Below are 25,124 nucleotides of genomic sequence, written 5' to 3' on the forward strand. Positions count from 1 at the left end.
TGCTCGGCAGCGAGGCTCGGTCCCGTTTAGAAGTGCCGTGTCCTGGAGTCCTGACACTAGCTCTGCAAGGCTCGCGGCTCAGAGGGAGGAAGGCGCTGGCCTGCAGCAGCCCCTGCAGTTGGCGGGTTGCGGGGGGCTAAGAGCCAGCCCAGGAGGGGCCTCTGGGGGATAAGGAAGGAGGCCTGGGTCTGGCATCGCCACGTCCTCCGGGCGCGCTGGGCGCTGGGCGCTGGGAGGCTCGTTCTCAGTGAACGTTGGCGTGAACGAGGAATAAACTGGAAGTGTCTGCTGGGCTCTCTGCGTGACCCCCTGGAGGCTACGCTGTCGCATTTGGCTCTCCTGGTGAGAGGGATGTTTACTAATGCACACTTACCATCACCTGTATCTGAGGGGCCACCAGCCAGCCAGGTATGAGTCATCCTCATCTCCCGACCCACCTGAGGACACGGACCCAGCCAGGTGACAGTAGCAGTGATGTGGGCATCGCCACTTAACCACCTGTGTGACCTCAGCAAGGGTCTGCCATAAGTCTGTTACCAACGTCTAGTGCCCTGTACTCGGGGAAGGATGGACAGGTGCTCAGGGAAGAAAACTATATTTTAAATGCCCTTCCAAAGATTCTGGAAGGAATCCTGATTAAGATCATGAAGACTTCATCAAGATATAAGTAGCACTTTAAAGTTTAACTCATGTGCTTTCAAAGAAAAAGATCTATAGACCAGACTACATTAACAAGTTGGATATGCCTAAAACACCCTAAATTAATGGAAAAGGCAAACCAGGATATATTTTTAATAAATACGGCAGTAAGTTATTATATTTAGTATGTAAAGCACATAGATAAGTCAGTAAGAAAAACCATAGTTATGACCAAATACGTATTAAGTAAGTGAATAGATGAATGCATGATTGAATTAATGTATGAATGAATAAGTAACAAAGAAGGGCAATGGAATGTAATTACGATTCACAAGAAAGAAGAAAATGGATAATACACAAAAATCCATTATCACTAGCACTCAAATAAATGAAAATTAAAATAATGACATCATATAATTTCTGCCTATCCTATCAGCAGAGTTCTTAGTGGTGATATATGCCTTGTTGAACAAGAAACCGGCAGCGGTAACACTCAGGTAGAGGGGAATTGGTACCACTTTTCTGGAAAACGTTTGACAGCATGAAAGCTCTTAAAAACTCTCTTACCCATCAGCCCAGTGATTCCACTTCTAGACTCTATCCTGTAGAAGTGTTTTAATATGTAGATAGAAACTTATGGGTAAAGACGCTCATCGCTGCATGATGGTAAATAGAAAAAAGAGCAGAAACGCCCTCAATATCTTAACAGCGAAAGAATCAGCACCGGGCGTGTGGCTATAGGTGGAATGATGCAGGGCCGTTCATTCTCATGGTGGAAGCTTAGGAAGCAGGATTAAAAACTCAAGTATGATCCTGACCAAGTGTTTTAAAAGGGCGTGGGAAAAAACTGGAAGGAAATAGCCCAACTGTCGCAGATGGTTTCCTTGAAGGGGGTTTTGATTTCCTTTCACGGTCTCTAAGTTTTCTACCGTAAGTATGAGTGACGTTAATCAGAAAACAAAAAGGCATGCACGTGCGCATGCAGACACAGACGGACCAGAACCATGCTTCCAGAACAAAGCGAGACGCCAATGTACAGTTTCTTGTATGGTGCCGGGAAGCTCAGACACGGTGTATGGACAGAAATGCCGCTGGGCTCTACCTTTTCACACAGGGCAAGCACAGTTCCAGCCTGGATTATTGCAACCTGTTCTTCATTTCTCAAATTCTAAAACACAAAAATGGGCAAGGGCATTTTACACTGATCTCACATCACGTGCAGACAGTCAGCCCTACACAACGCTGACAGCGGCCTCCCCAGGGTCAGCCCCACTCACTGACGGGACCAGATGTGACATATCTGAGGACTGGCCCTCGGGGTGGGAATGTCTCATGTAGTGGCACTGAGCCTTTTAGAAATAGGGCCTCGCTCAAGCTGATCTTTTGAGAAGGCAGAAGTCTCACTTTCTGATTTCAGAAACCTCGACTGATTCCACTGTCTTCCTGGACATTCATTTTTAGGCTTTCTCCCCCCTTATCACTCACGGGCTATCAGGACGATCTAACTTCAGAACCCCACTTCTGATGGATGTGGACCCAGCCACCCACGCAGGAATGTGGCCATACAAAAGCCTTACATTGTACTTAGTAGATCTCTTAAATTAGGAAGAAATTAAAACGAAACGAAACAAAAGCCACACAGAGTACACCCGAATCAAAACAAGAACACGAAACCGGAAACCGATCGCTCATAGTTACCCCATTATCGCCAAGGATATCTAATTTCTTCATAAGTTCAGAAATATTCACATCCTGGAAAAGATGTCCAACGTTCATTTTGTGTGAGCTACAAAGACCATGCACACCAATCTAGGGCCTCAGCCCTCAGTCCTCGATAAGACACCTCTCCCTTTCTCGTCTCTTAGAGCCTAAGGCCGGGCAGAGAGTTACTCTTAGCAGTTCCTTCAGGGAGGGAGGGAGGACTGGTAACTGCTGCGTATTGGCTGAGTTTTACGCCAGCACAAACACCGCTTTCTAGAAAGGCTCACGGAATCCTGTGGGTCAGAAGGACCCCTCTGTGCCCGCGGGCCTAGCGGGACTCCAGGGTCACGGCAAACACTGAGCTGCTAGAACGACCACAGCTACTGTCTCTAGAATACTCAGCACACTCTGGGCACTGCACTGAGCCCTTCATGTTCACTATCTAATTTAACTGTCACACCCACTTCATGGTGTGGGTGTTGCCACTCAGCTCTCCTAGATGAAGAGACTGAGGGTCAGAGAGGTTACAGGCCAGAGCTGGGAAGTAGCCAAGCTGTTACCTTCAAGGCTGCATCCCAAGGCTCTGCTCTTTTAACATGAGTACAGGTAGAGTAACCTTTGGTGACCCACTGGAATAATGAACTCTGACTTTCAAAATATAGTGGAGGGACGGGGGTATCTTGTTAAAATCATTTCTACCCCTGGCACCGGCACACGATCCCCTTTCCAGCTGAGCCTAGCGTTTGAGCAGGCTGTGGCCGTAGTAGAGCGGGGGCACCCCCCAGGCACGCTACCTTAACTCCTTCCTGGTGACAGAACAGCTGGAGGGCGCTGCTGTTGTTCTCGGGGAAGGTGCTGATTTGGAGGTTAAATGCTGGCGACCTCCGCTCTCTCTCCTGGGGAAAAGATTTGGTTTAAAAACAGAACTTTATTGGATTATTTACCACTTGCCATTTTCCCACGTTACTCAGCAAAAACCAACGAATTCCAGTTGGCAAAGGTGTTACTAGAAAGCACGCATTCAGGCTACAATCTTGATGGAGACTGTTTCCTGTCTGCACCACAGTGGATCTCCTGTGGACACGGGGTTACTTCTTAATCTAATCAGCTGGGAAGAAGTGGTTAGCAGAGTGTCCTGAGTTAACCTGCTGATGGAAGCTCAGGAAGTCACACTATCATCATGAAATACTCGGGAAGAACAAGCGCGTGAAATTTCAACAGAAATCATCGTTATCTCATTTCATCCTCACACAACCCCATGAGGCAGCCATGACTGCCTCCGTTTTGTGGACAAAGAGAAGGAGGCTGGGGAGGCAGAGACCCCCGAGGTCCCACGTGAGTGAGTGGCAGGGCCAGGACCCTGACCCTGGCTTCACATCTTTTTCAATATAATCTGCTGACTTTGTTCACAATTTGTTTTTGAACCGCACTAACACTGCAATGATCATTCTACCTCTGCCTTAGATTAATAGTCAAATCTCAACTACTCAGGAGGGAGAGCAAGCATTTTCCCAGAAGCAGTACATTAATCATGTGTAAAGTGACAAGTTTTTAAAAAGGACAGGAGAAGCCCAATTACTTACAGAAATAAAATACAGCAGCAGAATAGTACTCTGGTCTCAAATGTGTTTTCTACACAGAGCTGCCTTTAAACCCTGAGCAATGGACAGGTCAGCCAGCAGAGAAGATCTTTTCCAAATGATACCTTGAAATCAAACTGCTTTTATTTTCTCAAAATTATGGTAAGTAAGCTTGCCTTGGACCATGCCTGCAGAACCTAGCTACAGAACCAATGGGCTTCTTTACCCATTCAACTAAGAAATGTAGCCAAGATGAGCACCAGATGGCAGGTCTTAAGCAGATGCTCTAAAGGAGAGAGGAAGGGTGGGGCCATTAATTCAATTAATTTCCACCAAGCCCCAATCTGCCTAACCTGGTTTGAATCGGTTTAGATAGAAAACCTTATTAGACAAGAACACCACAATTCACAATGGTTCCGTGCTACAGATGCCTTTCCTACCTGTAATGCTTACTTAAATGGGGTCTCCACAGAAAAGGTGACAAAAGAAAGCTCATGTTTTATATGAACAAAAGGCAAAAGACTGGTTTCCAATGGCTCCAAAGGCTGGTGGAGACACTCAAAGAAAGTTCTAGTAAAGCGACCGATGCTTATGGAATTCTCATGAGAAAGACACAAAGAGACATGAAAGGTTTTCTAACAGTGGCAGTAGTATTAACCATGACCTTTCCTAACTTCTACTTCTGCTGCATGAATGAAGGAAGGACTCAGTTCAGGTTCAGGCAAGAGCTGAGCTGCACGGCAACACTTGGTTCTGAGATATTCAGGCCACGGTCCATGTCAGCACAACAAAGAACAAGATGGGAAGTTCCAGTGCAAGCAGAATTTTAACTGAGGCCGGGAGGAGAAACCAAAATCAGAGAAACACCAACATTGCCAAGGAGCTAGCTTTTACTGAGGGTTCTGGACATGCAAAGGCTTCAGCGGAGGGACAGCAGAGCCGTGTCACCACAGATGCTTAGAGAAAACCAGTCACAAACTCAGGTGATGTCTCACAGGTTGATGATTTTTAAATGGAAACAAACAAAAAAGGAGTATGAAGTGGTAGCAAGGCAATACAGTAACACACCCGAGGCAAAGTTCCAGTAGGAAGCAATAGTCCCATCAATACCCCTCACACTGGGTCCAACTCCGTGTATGTGGGAAGTCACTGAAGATTTGGGACAAGATTTCTACCTGTGAACAACATCCAATCTCCCTTCACGCTAAAGAGTCATTCTGAGTTGCCGTTTGAGTTACAAACAACAATTGTGTTAGTCCAATACTGCTTGCCATGTCTGTATTCACTGCATCAAGGAGTTGGAACGTTACAAGCTTTCTCAACCGCCTATGCAAATACTTTCTTTTACCCTGTTTACTTACCTTGTGTTTACCTTGGCAAATAGAAAATGGGCCAAACTAGCAGTAAACACATTATAGAGTCAGCTGCGGGCCAGGTCAGACCCCGCTCTCTCAAAAGGTGAGATTCATGCATGCAAGGTCACTTAAAAAGGTGTGTTATTAATTGCAACAGTGCTTCTGTCCGGGTTTGCAGAATGCATACCAGGTGACTATGCATGCAAGAAGGAAGTAGTTATGGAAATGAAACACAAATAAAAAAGGCAAAATATTGCAAAAACAAATTATTTTATTAAGTGCAAAAACAAGCCGTAGGCAATAAATATATTAGCTCTGGTACATGTCCAAAGACTTCGGTGAGCATTCTCTCCAGAACATATTAAGGCAGTGAAATTATTCTGAACATACAGATTTAAAAAAAAAAGAAAAGAAAGCAAGTGTCACACGTCCCCTTACACATGCTTGAAAACATCTGGGACTTTACATGAATTTCAGTTTGGGCTCAAAGAGAATGTCTGCTCCGTTTGAGAGTTTACAACAGATAGAGTCTCTTACTTCGAGCTCTAGCACTCTGAATTCTAACAGCTCATTCTGATCCTTCGCGTCTTGCATTTCGTTCTTCAGCTGGTTCTCTTCCATTTCCAGCCTGTAAATCTGGAGCAGAAATACCTGTGGGTTAACGGGTGGGAGAACCACTGTCTCTCACCAGGGGTCATGAGAATGTGTCCCTCGATCACAGACCCCCTCGGTGTTGGCCTGAGGACACAGGGGCTGTCACCAGGGGGCGGGTGGGAAGGGGAGGCTTTCAGCGGGTGGGTGAAGAAGGCCTTTTCTGCTCCGGGAGCTGGGGATGGCATAGACGGAGGCTGCGCCTGCTGCGCCCCTGCGGCCCCAAGCCTGGCCCAGCACGGGGGCCAGATGTTTGCTGAATACACGAATGGTGGGGAAACTGAGGCATGAAGCGATTAAGTCCCGTCCCCAAGGTCAGTCGTGGGGGAAGCAACAGTGATCCCCGAGCTTGTCTGAGTTCCTTCCGACCCGGCCCCCCAGTCAGCCCACCCAGAGTCCGGCAGGAAGGCACCCTGTACTCCCCAGAGTGCTCCTATGGGGAGCCCAAACGGTAGCAGATCTCCCCAAAGCACAGTCTGGGAGGGGGATGGCCTGGGTCCCAACCCCCCTGGGAGACCCTGGGCCAGCTACGTAGCTGTCGGTACCTTAGAGGCAAACAGCAGCCCCCCCCACTAGGCTGCCTGCGGTGAGACTAAGACAATGCATGGAAACGAGGGCCCCGGTGGGTCACGGTCACCTTTACTCCCTCCTGTCTCTACTGGGGTGGTACCGCCCCACCCCCGGGAGACATTTGGAAACACTGTGAGAGCCTTCCGTGTCTCCCAATATAGCGAGCAGGACCAAGGATACAAAATCTCTCCCTACGCACGGGGCTGCCTCGCAGGACAATGACCAGTCCTGTCCCGATGCCCCGGATGCTGTGGAGAGACATGGGACAATGGATGGCCACACGGCGGGCCAGTGCAGAGCTGGGACAGGGCTGCGGCCCCCCACCCAAGGGGGCAAGGCTGGGCTCATACGGTTGGGGCATTCTAGGATGCTTAGAAGCTACGGCCTAACCCAGGTCCAATTCCACTAGTACGGGAGGTGCAGAACAAGCGAATCTATCGGGACAGAAAGTAGGTTGCCAGGGACTGCAGGTGAGAGATGGGGAGAGACTACAAATGAGCACGAGGGATCTTTACGGGAGGCTGAAAAAGTTCTAAAAATTGCATGGTGGCGGGACTTCCCTGGCGGTCCAGTGGTTAAGACTCCACACTTCCACTACAGGGGGCACGGGTTTGATCCCTGGTTGGGGAACTAAGATCCTGCATGCCGTGCAGCACAGCCAAAAAATTTTTTAAAAGATAAAAATGGCATTGTGGGGATGGTTGCATGACTCAGTAAATTTACTTAAAAAAAAAAAAGCACTAATTGTTCACAAATAAGAAAAAAATAAAGCTAAAGTCTTGTCCCGAAGCTATAGATCTACTCGCCAAGCTGACTCCTTGAGAGAGCTCTGGCAAGTTCCTTGACCAGAAAGTTCCATGACCAGAGAGGGAAGGCCAGGCTCAGCTCTGCCAGCGCCACGGCCTCCGGTCCATGAATTGGACTATGACCGCCGAGGGCCTGCTTGCCAACCAGTGCCTCAGGCCCATGCACGGGGAGCAGGCGGGGGAGGAGGTCTGGAACCCAGGGCAATGGCAGAGGTGGCCTGGAAGCCCAGCATCAGAAGAATGGGCAGCCCCAGTCATGCCTGCAGCGTGCTCTAACCCAGTTCTGTGGACCCCGCCCCAGAGGACAGAACCAGGACCCGAGGCCGGGGGCCCCCGGGAGGGGCGCGGGTCCGACCCCTGCGGCCAGAGCAGGCCTCTGAAGCCCATGGGGCTCCGTGACCCCCTGCGGAGGCGTCAGGGTGTCTGCGCGCATACCACGACCCCCTGCGGAGGCGTCAGGGTGACCCCCTGCGGAGGCGTCAGGGTGTCTGCGGCACATACCTTTTCCAGCAGGTCTTGGTTTGTCCTGATGAGCAGCTGCTTCTCTTCCACCCATTTGGAATCCTAAGGAAAAGTACTAAATATGTTCACACTCATTGAAGCAAACAGACAGCTAAATAACAAATAAAGGGGCAGTGGGAAAGGTCACTTCGTATGAAACTTTCTATGAAAACGTCAGAGAAAAGGACAGCAGTTAGAACGATCGCATCATCCCTCAAAACCTGAAAAAGAGAACCAGCGGGTCTGTGGCGCATCCCTCCTCCACCTCTCACGTTCCTTAAAGCACAGGGAGCGCATCTGTATCACTGACAGAAAAGCACCTGTACGGCGACTGAGCTGGCCCCAACAGACCCTCCCCTGGCTTGTTCTCTGCTGCCCGCAGCCCAGCGCCCAGGCCGCACCTCAAGGGTCTGCCCACACTCAACACACCTGGAGTCATTACAGTAACACATTTCTGCTCATCCTAGACCCTCTGCCCGTGACGCCCTCACCAAGTCTCTTTGCCTGGACAAGTCTTGTCCAGGAACGTTCCAGGAGCACGAGGCGCTAAGTCTGCCTTTACACCAGCATCCTGAGTGCCTAGCATGGTGCTTGGCACACAGCTGGTGCTCAATAAATGCCAGGGGATGGATGAAGGAGTACACGAGGGAACTTTCTTCCTCCCTTCCTTCTACCCAACATTATCACCCTGCGCCATCCCTGGGTTGACACACGTGTAGGTCCCACGAGGCTGAGTCCCTGTGAGGACAGAGCCAGTTCCATTCATCTTTTTTCCTGTGGGAGGTTGTTGGCAACGTCCCTTCCATCTCTGTGCCCCTTTGCAACGTGACTCTGCAGCTCCTTCCATGGAGATGCATCTCTTCCTGCAACCTCGAGGCTGGGCGTGCCTGCAGCGTGCTTTGGTGACTGGGATATTAGTGAATGTGACACAGGCAGAGGCGTGGCATGTACTTGTGCTTTGGGGCCTGCCTTTTCTTCCTGCCCCCAGACCACCAGGTAAAGGAGCCAGGGTAGCTTCCTTAAGGATGAGAGACCGTAAGAATCTGGCCAACAGCTGGCACCAATGCAAAGACAGGACAGAGAGACCACTGGGGCCATCTATCCCCAATCGATCTACCAACAATGAAGCCTCTAGAATGACCCCAGGTGAGACCAGCAGCAGAACCACCAGCTGAGCCCAACCCAAACTGCTGACCCATAAAACTGTAGCCAAATAAAATTTTTGTTATTGTAAACAACTAAGTTTGGGGGTGATTTGTTAGGCGGCGATAGCTAACTGATACATTATCCCACACACCAAGCCCAGAGCCTGGCGCAGGGCAAGGGCTCTGGTAAGTGCTCACCAAATGAATGGCCATGTGCTCTGTCCCAAACTGGCCTCTTCATTTAGTAGGAACTGAGGGCAGAGCGGGCCCACAAACAGGGCCTAGCACCCTCAGGTAGGAGGTTAACTTATTCGTAGACTGTGGTCGGGTAAGTAACAATCTGTGAGCTCAGCCTGGAAGAGGGAAGCTGAGGTCAACAGCCGGTTAGGACAGGAGTCTGAAAACAGCTTGATCTCTCACCTGGACTCTGCCCAGCTGCTGCTGAGTCTCCCCTTCCCCTATGTGTTAAGTACTATTATTAGCCCCATTTTAAAGATGAGGAACCTGAGGCACAAGAGACCACGTAATTTGCCCAAGGCTGTGCAACAGGTCAGTGGTGGGGCTGGAATGTGGTGGGTTTGCTGCGGCGTGTGCCCTGCACTGCACTCCTGCCTCCGCAGAGGATTCTGGACCATGGTTACGTGACCAGCTCCCAAGGGCTGGCTGCTACTCTGTGCCCAGTCAGTCCTGCATAAATGCTGCCACAGTGAACTGCTCTGTGCAGGCTTGAGTTCCGGTTACTAGCCAGCTGCCTCCATTTGAATGTCAGTCACAACCTGAGCCCTCATCCCACTGACTGGACACCAGACTTAGTTCTAAGCCATTTGCTCCGTAGCTCTTCCTGAGCCCCCGTTAACCCTCCTGGAGCCTCTTACAACCCCTTCCCTTACACCCACCTCCCCACTCCCTGTGTCCCACCGTAGGGCCTCTAGTAGCCCATGCCAGACCTCCTCATGTTACCTCCTGCCCTGGGGTTGGGGCAGTGGTGCCACCACACACTCCACCTGCCCACACACTCCCTGGCACCCTCACAAGAGGCAGGAAGTGTGCCTGTTTAGGCTGAGGCACTTAACAGCCTCTCCTGGCCCCTGTCGAGGAGGATGTGCTAGGGATAGGCCAGTACAAGATGGCGCTGCCTCCAGTGCTGGATCCCTGAGTGACCACATGGAGCGGAGACCCTCTGCCTACAGGAGGACATGCAGCGTGTCCTTACCACAAGGACAGAAACCTTGTGGTAAGCCACTGAGAAGTCCCGGTTATCTCCTTCCACAGAGAGTTCTGACGTGGAGAGCATGGCCCACCCGTACTGACCCCTGGGTTCATGTTGCTTTTAGATGCTAACCTCTGAGAGGCTGGACCTCCACCCAGAGCCCCTCAGGGTCCCCCCACCCCAGGGGATGGGTCTGGGCCCGGGTTTTGCCTCTCGACTGTGTCCTGCTGTCAACATATGCAATGAATTCAAATTCAGAGAACTCATGCCTAACCAAATTCAGAGAAAGCGCAAACGGAGGTGACTTTAATCTGAGAAGCTCGGGGCCCAGGTCTTTATGTGGCAGTCACCGCGTGGAATCCCGAGGCCGCCCCTGCCTGCCATCACTCAGAGCTAGCTGCAGGTACCAGTTCTTTTCCACAACTGAATCCTCATAGGCAATGCCAGCTCTTCTTCCAGATTCAAGTCAGAAAAGATTTTGGTGGCCACTTTACTTTTGGAATTGTCCCCTATTCTTGTGCATTTGACAAAGAAAGAAAAAGCCAAGTCAGGATCTCATAACGTGTCTGATCTTTAAAAGCTCGGTAAAGAGGCACGTGAGCTGGGATATTCTCGCCTGGTCTCGGCTAGTGTTTTTTTCTCTTGTCTCCGCAGTGAACGACGCAGATCCACAGAATAGTCCCCTTGGCACCAAGGCCCCAGGGCCACGACCGAGGGAACAGAAATGTAAACAGCCACAGAACACATGACCGTTTCTGCTCACCTGTCCCTTCTCAACCAGTAACTTCTCCAGATCTTCGATTTTGGCCTGACACCTCAGCAGATCAGCTTGGAGCTGTTCCCGAGTCTGAAATGAAAAAGACCAGGAAGTGAGCATGTCACCCTGGATGGTGACAGGAGAGTGGAAAGGACCAGGCTGCAGGATCCAGTCCTAAGAAACGGGTCCTTTTTTAGGAGCACACGTGCAAACTGGCCTGCTTGGTTCCTCTGTCACCTACAGGTGTGACGTGTGTAAGAACTGCAAGGTCTTGAGAGGCTGTCAGTGCTACCGCCTCAGTTTAGAAATAAGTCTGCAGACTGGAGAAGGGGCCAGATTCTTCACTCACGTCAGGTCCCAGCCCAGCTGACCAAGTGCAGTGGCTGCATCACGAATGCCAGCAACACTTTCATGATTGCTTAGCCCGTCTCGTGGGCCTTTGCCACCTAGAACAAGGGCTGAATTCCAAAATACCCCAAGGACCAGGCAGCTACTATAAAGAACGAAGCCAACTGGGTGTGGGGTAATAGGGAGGGGTGGGGACTGTGGCAAACCAGAGGCACACGTCCCATCTCAGGGGGAGTGCCACCCAGTGGTTGCGGCCAAATGGGACTTTGTGGAACGGGAAGCCCCGTTCTGCCAGGTGTTCTGAGTCCTCGAGAGAAGCCAGGAATTGGGATTTCTATGTGAAATCTCCTGACTTTTAAATGCTGCAAGTAGATGAAATTTTTAATGAAAACCACGATTCAGCCCAAACCACTTCCAGCAGTATACCTCCTCCAATCTATCGGTTACAGGTGGAACGCTACTGTAGCACTAGAAGCTTCCTTCCCCCAGCCTCACTCGCCACCTCCCATCTCACGGGGCTGTTGTGGGAATGAAACGGGGACGCGCTGGGGTGAAATGTTGGCCCCAGCGGGTGTGCTCCCTGGGAGTCCCCCTCGCCTTCAGAAGGAAGGGCCAGCAGACCCTGGTCTGTGTGACTCCTGAAGGTGGGGTGATGGCCAGTGAGTGGATATTACTACAAGGCAGAGCTCAGCCCAGCACGAGGGCTGGCGTGGCCCAGACCTGCATGTCCAGCAGAGCGCCGTGTGGGCTGGGACACCCCGACCGTCTCTGCCTGGGCTCCTTACGGACAGGCTTGAGGGCTCCTCAGCCAGGAGAGAGGGGAGTCTGTTTAACAGTGAGCCTGATTTCATCACTGAGTCTTAAATTCTGAAACCGTTCTTGTCAATGTACGGCGCACACGACACGTGTGCAACGGCAGCGTTTCTTCTGCGAGTTCCACTGTCACACTGAGGATGGGCAGATAGTCCCCGTCCGGTTTGCTAAACACTGGAATGTTGCCACGGCGGAAGCTGTTAGGCGTCCCCATCCTCGCTCAGCACCCCTATGGAATCCCGATGCCGGAAAGGGCACGAGCAACCCGGCCTCTGCCCAGACGCTTGCCGCCCCGCCCGCCGCACCTACCCGGGCCTCTCGCTCGGCGTCCAGCGTCCCCCCCACCTGCTCCTGAAGGAGGGCGTAGGCTCGCTGCAGGGCCTGGTACTCCCTGGTCAGCTGGCAGAACCTCAGGTCAGCCTCTTCTCGGGTTGTAGTCTTAACGTCATGGAAAAGAAAAGCACAAGGAAGTGCGTGACTTGACGTGAACTGCGATGCCAGGGTCAAGTCAGGCAAAGCGCATGTCCAGATCTCACGACTGCTGCCAACAGTTACATAATGACCCGGTCACTGCCAGGACCTAACTGGAACTCTGGAGTGAAGGGCTCGGGGACAAGATGCCTTCTCTGCCATCAGCGCCCTTCCCAGGAGCTCCCTGAACCCCGGGAATCACTCAGTCACGTGCAGGCGAGCAAGGGTGAGCCCGCCCTGACTGCACGACTGCACGGTGAGCATCTACGTTGTAAAGGGCGCCCCTCCCACCCAGCACGAGGAGCCCTCCTCATTCTGGGAGTGTCTCCTAAGGAAACAACCACTCAAAGAGCATCGCCGCAGTTGTGAGAAACTGGAATCCGTGTAACACCTCTCATCGAGGCCTGTTAGGTTAGAGGCACGTGCAGATCCATGAGGATCTGCTCGTGACAGAGGGTGATGTGCAACACAGTGTTTGGTGTCGAAAGATGCCTGTTACACATTCTTGGTGAAAAGAGCAAATCAAAAAGCATGTGTCTGACGTGATCATGTTTCATGGGGTTTCCTGAGTGAACCCCACCAGGTGGGGGAGGTGGGGGAGAGTGAAGCTGCTCTTCCCTCCCTTGTGGCTCCAGCTCACCAGAGCCACGGTCACGGACGCGGGCGTGCACAGATGGAGAGTCAGGAAAGCGTGAGGGCGCTGAGCCACGATGAGAGGCTCCAGGTGGCTTTCACTCTGCTCTCTACCCTTCTCAGTGCTGCTTGGATCCTCTCCTACAATGATATGCCATCTTCATATACATGGGTGGTGTGTGCGTCTGTGTGCGTGTGCACGCATGTGCGTGTGTGAGCACAGGGGGATGAGGAACAGACCGCCACTCAGCAGTTTCAATGACAAAGGCTAAGCAACAATGCAGTGGCCACGGATCTCCTGTGTGAAAGCCGTGCTGGGGAAGGAAGGGGCCCCCACGTGCTGCCAGCGCCCCCATCACCATTCTCGGAACCTGTGAAAGTGGGGACCACCTTTCCTGGACGCTGGACTGTGATCACACAGGTCCTGCAGGGTTCGTGCCTCACAGTGAGGGAGCAATGCCTGCAGCGGCCAGAGGCGGGAGGCGCCGTACAAGCTTCCCCAGGGTGAGGTCCGCTTACGTCGTCCAAGTCCTCCTCGGGCGTGGCCGGAGCCCTGTCCGTCCTGTCTGTGTTGCAGGACGTCTCTGACAATGTTTCCGAGTCCACAGACTCCTCGTCAAATCCAAAAAATGTCTCCACAACATGCTTCTGTAAAAGGCAATTTGCATGACATGAGGAGTGGACTCAGAATCACCTGGATCCTCCATCCCGTCTTCCCCGGGGCAGAGGGGGCTACGATGGGCATCTGGGCCAACTGGGCATCCCAGGAGGTTGGTCGTAGGGTCTGTCTGGGATTGGCTGGGGAAGAAGGGGCGCCAAAGGTGGTCAGAGGGTGGAGGGTTGCCACAGAGCGTGCTGGCCCAACCCTGGCTCCAGGCGCATGAGCTGATGACCTTTTGCAAGTCAGCCCCTTGGCCCTTCTGAGCGCCAGCTACTTTCTCCATCGGACAGACATGGGACCCCCCCACCTCACCTGTGGGCACAAAGTGAGGTCACCAAGCACCACGCCCAGGGCAATAAGAGTGAGCAGCATCCTTGCTGTACTGAGGAGGGGAGGGGAGGAGAGCCACGTGAGACGTGGTGTTCTAGACCAGGCACAGGGGAAGGTGGTGAGGCAGACTGTCCACGGGTGGACCCTGGGACTCCAGCTGGACAAGTGTGGGCCCCAGGTCCTCACCAGACGTTCCCCGTGAGGCAATTTTAGTTTAACCGTCTGTCATGGAAAACTTGGAACACTTACAAAATGAGAAGGAAGAGCGTAACAGACCCACATACAGCCAATATTCAGATTCAGAGGCAATTTTAAATGCTCTGTGTGCTGGCCTCCCGGTTACCCTGCCCAGCACTTCTCCCACCCCAAATATCACAGGAGATGGGGCTTCATTCACTCATTCATTCATTCATTCATTCATTCAGCAAACACCTGACTGAGCACCTTCTATGGGTCAGACACTAGGTTGGGCCTGGGGGCTACAACTAGACCAAAACCAGGCCTGGTCGCTACCACAAAGACCTTCTGTCCCCTGGGGCTGCAGATGTCAACTCACAATCACCAGATCAACATCCCTTGTCCAGAAACACTGGCGCTTTTCTTCCCCAAAATAGCCTCAAAGAAGGATTTTCATTTGTTTTTACAATCAATGAATACTCTTGACCATGAAGAAAGAACTATAACTAAATCCAGAGCCAAGCCCAGGCTCCTACCCATTCATCTGAACCGGCTCCTCCCAGATCTCCCTCCTCGCCCGCCCCCCCCTCCCACCGGCCACACACAGAGGGAGGGGTCAGGGCGCTCCCCACATGCGCAGGGCGCCTCCCACTCTGTTGGGGCTAATGCTTGTGTACAATCTCATGTGCCCAGATGTAAGAAAAATGTGGTTGGTACCACAATCAATAATGTGATTAGGAAATAATTCAGAATCGGGAAGGGAGAAGAAGGGGCTCCTTTGTCATCTCGTGCGGTTAGTGTCTCTCAAGAGGCTGTGCTGGAGGCACCTGACCACCGCTGTCACCCACAATGGCTTTGCATTTGGCGTTTGTGTTTCTGCAAACTGCTTTCACCCTGCGCTCCTTTTTGTTTATTTAATACAGGAGGGGCAGGTACTGCCCCGTGAACTCCCAAATAATCTCCTCAACAGCTCCATGGCTGGCCAGTGGGCACCCCCAAACCAATTGTTCCCACAGTCTAACGTGCTTGTCACCGGCAGCTCCATACTTTTAGTTCCTCAGGCCAAAAACCTAGGTTCCCCGCCCCGCCCCGCCCCCCATGTTCCACGCCTCTGGGAGAAATCCTGTTGGCTCCATCTTCAGCCCGGAATCCAATCCTCCAGGAACCAGCGCCTCCCTCCTGGCTCAAGCCACCATCGTCTCTCACTGAAATTTAGAAAACTGCCTCCTACTGTCCTTCCGGCTCCTGCCCTTGTCCCAAACCCTGGTGGTCAGATGAACTATTTTGAAACAAGAGTCAGGTCGCGTTGGTCCTTTGCTCAAAGCCCACCGGCTCTGCACCATACCTCAGTAAAAGTCAATCCACACTGCAGTCCACAGGCCCTGCAGGACCTGCCTCCTACTCTGCTCTGGCCTCATGCCCTTCACCACTGGGCTCCAGCCACACTGCCAAGCACACCCCTGCACCTTCCACATGCCTGCCACAGGGCCTTTGCACTGCCTAGATGCTTTTCACCAGAATGCACAAGGCTCTCTCCCTCCCTTCTCTCAAGTCTTTGCACAAATGTAACATTAAAAAAGACCTCCCTGACCACCACATCAAAGTCCTGACTAACCTATCCCCACCCCAACCTCTGTTCTCCTTCCTTTATTTTTCTCCATAGTGCTCACCGCTACCTAACATAAGACATATTTTGCTTATGTGTCTATTAGCTGTCTTTCTCCTCTAGAATATAGGCCCTATGAGGACAGGGATTTTGCTCCATGAGAGCAAGGATTTGGACTCTTCTCTTCCTCACTGTAGCCCAGGACCTGACACACTCAAGAAATATCAGTTGTTCAATGAGTATTTGCAATGAACTCAATGCCAAACAAACCTGTTTACCCACAAATAGTGTCGGGTTTGCACGTGACCTCCCTTCCCTCATTCATACAGCCAGCATCAGCTGGGCCTCCACCTGACTGTGCACCCCAGGTGAGTCCACCAGGTAGGAATGTGAGGCCCTATTAGGCTCCTTTCTGAGTGGAGGTTGGAGGAGACAATCCTACACTCAAATCCCCCCTGCCCCTGGGTTGAGAAACTCCACCTGAGTTCAAGTGTCAATGATGTACCAGATGTTCCATCTCCAGGGAGCTGTGGCTATGACATCTGATGGCGGAAGCATTTACGGCGCTCAGCTCCTCTGCGCACACGCAGCTCATCCGAGCCTCAGGCTCCTTATTTTTCTGGGCAGCCACTCAGCTGACCTCGTTTCTTGTAAACACTGCTAATTGCTAGGCCTCTGGGGACAGGCCTGTTGTGCTGAGTGGCAGCGAGCCGTGATGCAGGGAGGGCCCTGCCTGGCACACCGATGGAGCCCCAGGAAACATCAAGCTCACAGTCTCCGCACGACCAGGACAGAATGCTGAGTGGTGGTCACTCACTGCAGGCGTCGTGGGCCATTCTGGGAGGTGATGACTCAGTGTTCCATTACCTAGGACAACCCGCTTTTTGAAAACTTGCGGGACTGCGAGTTAAGTACTCAATTACTGAGCCCTAATACAGTGTATTAACTACAGACGCCGCAGCCGCGCATTTAAAGCAGACCTGCCCAGACTCAAGGGGAGCCCCCGAAGTATCATGTGGCCCCAGAGGCCAAGAACCCTAGGACGCATGCTGCAGTGAGGGAAGGAGGAAGCGGCTCTGAGAGTGGGGATCAAACACAAAAGGACATTCAAATTATACCCCCACAATCAGAAAGGAGACGAATCCGCAAACACACAGCACATACAATTTCCAGGGCAGCAGTGAGCTGACTATGACCTGCCCCCCACCTTGTATAACTTATGGGTGAGGTTAGTTTTTTTCCTCTGAGGGTTAGTTTTTTTAAATGACTGTATTATATGGGAAGCCAGAATGTACTATATATAGTTATGCCTTTATTAATAAAATAACAAGATTGAAAAAGACATTTTAATGTTTCAAGTGAAAATCTGGTGGCTGTCTTCTTGGAGACTAAGCAACGCTGCCTTCCACTGCATTTTCCTCTACACAAAATAACACACCAGCCTCCAAGGAATGAGAGGAAAATCACCTGCAAATACTGTTTCCTCAAATGCTCGGCTCATAATGGGCTTTAAAAAAAGTCAAGCATGAAAGAAACCGTCGATTTTTTGGAGCCTCCATTGTTCAAAAATTCTCTGGGAATTTCTTATGAAAAGACACTTCAGGACCATAAAATTTCCATCTTTGCCCATTCCAAGTGCATTTTCTGTATAAAAGGGGCGCACTCCTCCAGACTTCTATTTTCTTTACCACCAAAGTCTTGCCTTGCTGACACCTTTTTACTAACTAATCCAAATGCCTGAAATGCAGTTTGGGCAAAAAATGACAGAAAAATAAACATTTCTTCTCCATTGACATGCTGAATAGACACTCATTCTTAGCAGATCACATGGGATGGAGAGGAAAAGGCGAGGCACCCCCCAAATAAACAACCCTTCAACTGACTCCAGCCTCTCTCAGCCTCCTCTCTCCTCATCTGTGTCATTCCCAACAATCGTGGTCACAGGAAGGAGCTCCCCGATCATAGTCACTTACTTTCACATGGCCACAACCTATCCCCCAAAGCTGGCCACTCACCGTCATGCTTATAGGTCATCTCCTGGCAGCCAGAAAAGTAGAGGCACACCAGGGCGCAGAGACAGAGGAAAAAGGAGAAGTACAGCACAAAGAGGATATACTCCATGGCGGGGAGGGGCTGCAGGACTCGCTAGCCGTGTGTGTCGAGGGAGCCGAAAGCCATATCATTGCCATCAATTTCTAGGTCTCTCTCAAGTCCTAGGAGGAAGCACCGATTCTTCCCCAGAGCATTCTCCTTCCCTCGACCACACAGCCCACTGTCTTCCTTCTCTGCTGCAGAGCTCTGAGAATGAAGATACTCCGGAAGATGCACCTTTATTAAAAGAGATGCCAGCTCTGGGGCAGATCTGTGGGCTGAGAGGAGCCGGTTTCCAGGGGCCGGGCCTGGGCGTGTCAGTCACAGAGGACGGCCTCCAGGCTGGCTTATTCTCTGGGGGCTTTCCTCGCAGACCCCAGGTTCCCTGAGCCGCCCTGCTGTCGGGGCCATTCCATGGGCCCGGGTCCCTGGATGATCACAAGGGCCCCCGGGAACAGCGCTAGCAACCATGAAGCTGAGAGAGGCTTCTTCACGACCACAGCCCAAAACGGGGAGGCTTGGGAAATTTCTCTATTGATCCCCATCCACCCTGTACACGCCCCGGACTAGTTAAACTCATGGGTTCTCAGCAATTCTTCTGTAAGTATTTGTTTTTATCAATTATACGAACCGAAAGAAACCATCATCCAACAGAAAAACTGCAACTAGAGAGGTCTTCAGTTTCCCACCCGTGTGGCACCTACGAGGGCCTTGCGTTTCTTGCAGAAGCTTCTCTAAGCATAAGATCAAAAGAAAAAAACTCTCCTAATGGAGGGTTTAAAAAAGGGCATCTTACCATTAAAAAGTAAAACTTCAGTAATTTGAAAGGTAGTAAAGCAACATTAAAAGGTAGTAAAGCAACATTAATTCACAAAAGAAAAAATATACATAGCCATGTTCATATATATTTTAACTTCAATAATGTTTGACACTCTGCTCCTTTCAAAGTAGCCATGACATGAGCTACGTAACCATGTCATACTATGCAACTTAGTGCTAAGTCTTTAAGTCATCCTTCCAAATGAGCTGCCACCCAGGCAGAGTTGGGACTGGTTCAGGCATGGGCCTGTGACCAGGCTGAGCTAAGGAGCACCAGCTCTGGGACTTTTGCTGGAACCACTAAGGAGAGACACCCTCTGACCACAAAGGTTGCTAGACAGGTATAATGCCAGCCTGAAGCTGCTAAAGCTGTTTGGGCCACCACATGGGAGAGCCTGCTTGAGAAAGAGGCCAGTCCAGAGGAAAGTACATTTGAAAGCTGGAGATAGGTACCTGGCAATATCGTGTGAGCATCTGGATCCAGCCATGCCTGAAACCAGTCTAAACTTCTCAGTTATACAAATTTTTTTCTTTGTTTAAATGACTTTGAGTTTTTGACGCTAGCAACAGAAAAAATCCTGGCTAATGGGGAAGAGGGAGATAATCCTAGAAATCAAGTCATCTGCAAACTGTTGAGTTCTGTGATAAGCCTAAAGACTGATTTCTCTCTGAGCTGCTCTACACCTGAACCCTCAAGAAAAATGAAAGACACCCTTTGCCTTGCAAGCAGATTCCTGGCTCTGTGGACACCATGACACATGTCCAGTGGGGCTGCCTCCTGGACCTACTTAGACCCACCTTTGCTGCAAGTTCCTCAAGAGCGGAGGCACCCCTCTGCACCCATCACCTGACGCTGTGCTGTGCCCAAGGCAGATGCTCCACGGATGATGGAGCAATGGCGAGAGAGATGGGGGGAGGGGAAGGGCTGCACCACCTTGGCCTTCACCACCTAGCCCACTGAGGACACGAGCCACCATAGGCCTTGGGCAGGAGGCAAGCGGGACCAGGTCCCAGAAGAAATGGGGAACCAGTGGAGGGTTTCTAAGAAGAAGGTAGCAGGGTCAGACGTGTGCCATGAAAAGATCGTTCTGAACAGCTCTTGGGGGAGGAAGATGCTGGAAGCAGGGGAGCAGCCAGGGAGCTGTGGCAATAACCCCAGGACAGCAGATGAGGGCCCAAAGGAAGATGGTGGAGACAGATGAGGAAGCAGAGGCCTAGAGAGGAGGGTCTGGAATCAGGGAGCTTTGCCTCAAGCTCCTCAGCACTGGGTCTGGGATCCCCTCCTAACACCAGGCAGGAGGCCAGGAGCTGCAGACCCGCCTTTCAGCTGGCTCCTCTCCGAAGACTGAGGCTCACCCCCATGCTCACTCCCCGTGTTGGGGATTCCTGCCCTGCTAGAATACATTGCCTAGAACCACCATCACCTTCTATCTATTCCAAAGTCTTGGGGTATGGCCTGGATGTCCCCATGGGCGTTGCTATGCAGGATGAGGTGCCCTGGGCAGGCTCTGCAGCCAGGTCAGGCCCGCAGCTCTGCTTTTTCTCCTCCCTCCATTGCCCAGCAACCTGCAATGCTGCCCCAGGTCGGGTGACAGGGGTGCTGCCCAGCCTGGAAGGGACAAGCCTTTGTCCCGTCCAGGGAAGGAAACACCCAGCGAAAGCCCTCGGCTGCACGTTGCCACGCGGGGAGCCTCACAGACCAGCAGGACTGAAAGGAAGTATAGCTCACTTAGTCCATGTGATCGAGCCCCACTGTGTGGGCCGGGTGCTGTGCTGGGAGCTGCTCATAACTGGACGAACGAGGCAGGATCCAGCCCTCTCCACATTCAAAGGCTGATGACAGAGCCATGGGGAAGGGTTGTACAGGAACAAAGTCAAGTGGAAACAACCAGAAAGGGGAAAAAAGATTCCTTTGGCTACTTAAAAATGGGAAATGTATTCACGTGATGGAAAGTGCCTGGCATCCAGCTAGGCTAAGGTGCGGCACCCTGGCTTCTGTGCCAGAGCAGCTGCTGGGACCCTGGTCCTTCCCTCCACAAGGCCGCAGGCTTGGTCTTGGAGGCACAAGGTCAAGTTTGGATAGGCCCTAGGTGTCCTATCAGAATGGATGCAGGAGCCACTGACCAGAAGTGACGTATCAGAAGCTCCCCAGGTGTGAACTGTGTCCTGGTGACAGCAGACCCCTGGTCCATTTGGGAGAAGGGACCACAGAACAGATGCTTGAACCCAAGGAAGGGCCTATTCTCAGGTGGTGCTTTGATGTTTCCCAACCTCCCCTCAAAGGATGGCTGCTGTCTACAGGGCATCGAGATGTCACCTCACTGCTACCTGAGACTGTCTCTATCTAAAAGATGGTGACGTGAATTAGAGTGGGGGGGAGGGGAGGGGCAGGGCCTGGGAACCTGCATCTAAAAGGCCCTCCAAAAGAAAGCTACTGATTTAAGATGAAGGGAGAAAGAGAAATTATAATTTACTGATCCCTGACGACACAACAGGCATGGAGCCAGAAGCTACCTTTAATCTCATGGGTGTGATGTTCATTGTAAGAACCAGGAAACCGAGGTTCCCAGAGTTCAAGGCCACACAGCTAGGAGCCGGTGTGACCCCCACGCTGTTCCAGGCTACGGTTTCTGAGCCTCATCCAAGATCCCAGCCCCCCTTTCAAGGTGCGTGAGCAAACTGTACTAATTTTAGCCATTCTTCACGCACCCAGCTCTCTCCTAAGACACAGCTCTCTGCTGCCAGGCTGCACGAGCTGACCCCCTACCACCCGCCACTCCATGGCGGGGCTCTGATTTCAGTTAGGCCCTGATCAGACCTTCTGCAGAGCAAGTCCCCCTCCCTGGCTAGGGCCTGAGGAACCGCTCAGGGTCATTCTCCTGCAACCTCCACCCGGGGCTGAACTAGCAGGGTCCCCGGGCAGGGACAGCCAACACCAGTCTTGTCCCCAGAAGACCCATGAGACAGGTCAGCAGCCCTCGGGGACAGGATGGCCCCCTGGAAGATGAGGGCTGGCATCACTGCTCTGCCCTCAGCACTTCTGCAGCAACTGGGCTGTGGGTGTGGAATTAGAGGAGCCCCTTCGGGGGAACTGCAGAGTCCAGGGAGGCTTGCAACAGCCAGAGAGCAGGGATGGCTGTCAGACTTCCAGAAAATTCTGGACACTTCAATGCGCTCACCATGACACTGTGTCATGCAAGGACCCGGACAAAGCGGTAAAGTACGTGGATGCATAAGGGACAGAGTGCGATGGAGGCATTTAAGGAGAGAAAAGAAAGTACTGAATCCCTGCGGCCTGTGGAGAGGAGGAAGGGAAGTTGCCCAGCTTGAGAGGCAGCCCTGCAGAATTAAAAACCTAACCGGGTCCCCGATGGACCCAGATAACATCCCATCCAGCCCCGACAAGCTGGGATTGAGCAGTAGCATAAGGGAAACAGCTGTACACTGAACCTTGAGAAAAAGAAAGATGCTGGTGGGTCATAGTAAGTGGGAAAGACCCTGAATCAGGTCAGGAAATTTCCCACAGAAGTTCCCAAACTCCACCTTCCAGTGGCATAAAACTATTGCAATTACAGTGACCAAACATCCCCATCCTGAGAAGACCCAGTGTCAGGCAAATGTATCATTCCAGTAAAAGCAATTTGTTTACTGAGTCAACAGCTATTTAGGGCCACCCACTCTGTGCCAGGCAGTGACCAGGACGTGGTAAGCAGGACACAGGTGCTGCCCTCCTTGCCGGCTGTACATGCAAGCCTAGCAAATCCCAAGCCCATTCTAGGCCTCTGTAAAGTTCCTTCCCATAGACACATTCAGAAACAGGAAAAGGGGAAACATAATCTTCTCTTATTCCAGGCATTCTGATAAGGTTTGAAAAATATAGTTACGGCTCCAAAGTGGGTTTCCTGAAAACCTTTCTGGGATATATGAGCCCGCAGCACATCCAGTTCGTGCAACAAACTGAACACCTTTAGATTGTTGCTTTTTAAACATATGTCCTGTGGTGAAAATGGCATTGGTGTACATTACTGGCAACTGTGCAAAATGACGCAACCCTTCTATAAAGCAGGGGTTGGGGGCTGGGGGCGAATGTTCTTGACTGAAGCCTTCACACCCTCTGACCCACGTTTTGACTTCTGGGAATCTACCCATGGGAACGATCCAGACTATGGACACAGTTTTCTGGGCAAAAAGAGTTCGCTGTGGCGACATTTACAGAAGAAGGAAGTCCAGGAAGACGGAAAGGGTGGTCACCCAATGAGATGTTCAGCACTCAGGGAATCCAGCAGAACTGGCCCGTGAAGAGTGGTCTGCTCAGCATAGACACATTTATTGCAGCGTTATTCACAACCGTGAGGAGCTGGAAGCAAACATGCCCGGCAGACACAGGACAGTAAACGTATCTATAGCCCATCCACTCCATGGATTATGTAGCCATGAACATTCACATTTATGATGACAGCATCATAACATGGAAAAATGCTTTATAGCATAGTAGTAAGTAAACACCCAGGGTGCAAAAGTGTATTCTACAATTACAGTTACATTATTTATTTATTTATTTTGTGGTATATGGGCCTCTCACTGTTGTGGCCTCTCCCATTGCGGAGCACAGGCTCCAGACACGCAGGCTCAATGGCCATGGCTCACGGGCCCAGCCGCTCCGCGGCACGTGGGATCCTCCCGGACCAGGGCACTAACCCATGTCCCCTGCATCGGCAGGCGGACTCTCAACCACTGCGCCACCAGGGAAGCCCTACAGTTACATTATTTAAAAAAATGGAAGCAGAATGAGGATGGGGGGAGCGGAGATTGTGTTAAAATGCCAACATTGATTGCACTGGGGAGGTACCGCTGTGATGGACCCCTTGTCTCCCAGATAGTCTACAATGTGGTTATACTACTTCCATAATAAAATATATATATTTAAAAATAACCAAGTTCTGCTGAACCACTTCCCTTTCCTGAGTTTCTAATGTCAGTGCATAGAGATTTGTATCTCATTCAACTTCACTTGGTGGCACGAGCTTGGGCCTTGGAGCCCAAGACTTGAGGCTGAAGGTCAGCCTTGTCAATTACTTTACCTCTTTGACTCATTTCTAAATTTTATATCTATATACTTCCTGTAACTTTAAAATGAAAAAAAATAACACCAGTCTCACAGGGTTGCTATGAAGATTAAATGAGACGGTATAAATAACCACTTATGCATGTGTCCAAATTCGGTCCACAGATATATTTTATTTGGCCCACAGAGTATACTATAAACAATTTGCACCAATATTTACAACCCTTAGATTTTACATAAAGGTGTTACGGGTTGAACTGAGTCCCCCAAAAAAGATATGTTAAAGTCCTAACCCCCCAGTACTTCAGAATGTGACTTCAATTGGAAATAAGGTCATTGCAATAATATGAGGGCACACTGTAGTGGCGTGGACCCCTATGTGACTGGTGTCCCTATAAGAAGATAGCCACGTGATACAGAGACATACAGGGAAAATGGCACGTGACAACAAAAGTAGAGATTGTGGTTATGCAGCTTTTAGACAAGGAAAGCCAAAGATTGCCAGTAAATCACCAGAAGCTCAGACGAGGCAAGGAAGGATTCCCCTACAGGTTTCAGAGGGAGCACGGCACTACTAACACCTTGATTTTAGACTTTTAGACTCCAGAACCTTGAGATAACACATTTCTGTTGTTCTAAGCTACCCAGTTTGTGGTACTTTGTTACAAAAGCCCTAGGAAACTAATGCATAAGGAGTCCCACTCCTCTTGAATGACTGGAATATCTGATACCACCTGGCTCACTTTCTTATAGCAGCTGATAGTCTGGGCCCAGTTTTCCACAGTCCCCACCACTCCTTATTGTCACCCTGACACCAAAGCCATATATTTGTGATCATTCAGTAAGACATCTGCACTGCTGTTTTCTTTATAGGAGAGAAATATTTCTCTACAAACATATCTCTACCCAAAGATAAACCATGAGGGGCATCTGTTTCAATAAAAAGGAGAACAGGCCCACATCTTCATGGAAGTGAAAAATGTTTACAGGTATTAATGCAAACTAAGTCCTTTTTAAATACCAATTTGTTCTTTTACTTTCCAGCTTGGTCCCTGTGGGCATCCGAGTTTTCCAAACCCAGCTCTGCTCTCTTCACTGGATGTTTGGACACCATCTCTATAAAATGGGCAAAACCACATTTTCCAAAAAGAACGCATCCTGTATCATTCCAAAAAAGCCCAAAGCTTCTGATTTT

At 50.9% G+C, this 25,124-nt stretch overlaps 1 protein-coding gene across 2 annotated transcripts in view; it reads right to left on the bottom strand.

Moving 5' to 3' along the window:
* Positions 1-5,526: 5,526 nt before the first annotated feature.
* The window catches only part of LOC113618963 (janus kinase and microtubule-interacting protein 1), a 101,469-nt gene continuing 81,871 nt past the window's right edge, over positions 5,527-25,124 (bottom strand). Inside the window, exons 9-13 of one of the 2 annotated variants that reach the window (XM_027103394.1) lie at positions 13,700-13,828; positions 12,386-12,514; positions 10,922-11,005; positions 7,804-7,866; positions 5,527-5,911 (exon numbers count right to left, since the gene is read on the bottom strand). In XM_027103394.1, coding sequence (XP_026959195.1) covers positions 5,738-5,911; positions 7,804-7,866; positions 10,922-11,005; positions 12,386-12,514; positions 13,700-13,828 — 579 coding nt within the window. In that variant the 3' untranslated portion in view covers positions 5,527-5,737. The remainder of the gene's footprint in view (positions 5,912-7,803; positions 7,867-10,921; positions 11,006-12,385; positions 12,515-13,699; positions 13,829-25,124) is intronic. The other variant, XM_027103395.1, reaches the window with a different exon arrangement.

This window comes from Aethalodelphis obliquidens, unplaced genomic scaffold (assembly GCF_003676395.1).
Source record: "Aethalodelphis obliquidens isolate GAN/ISIS:26980383/991018 unplaced genomic scaffold, ASM367639v1 scaffold6, whole genome shotgun sequence".
Taxonomy (NCBI): domain Eukaryota; kingdom Metazoa; phylum Chordata; class Mammalia; order Artiodactyla; family Delphinidae; genus Aethalodelphis; species Aethalodelphis obliquidens.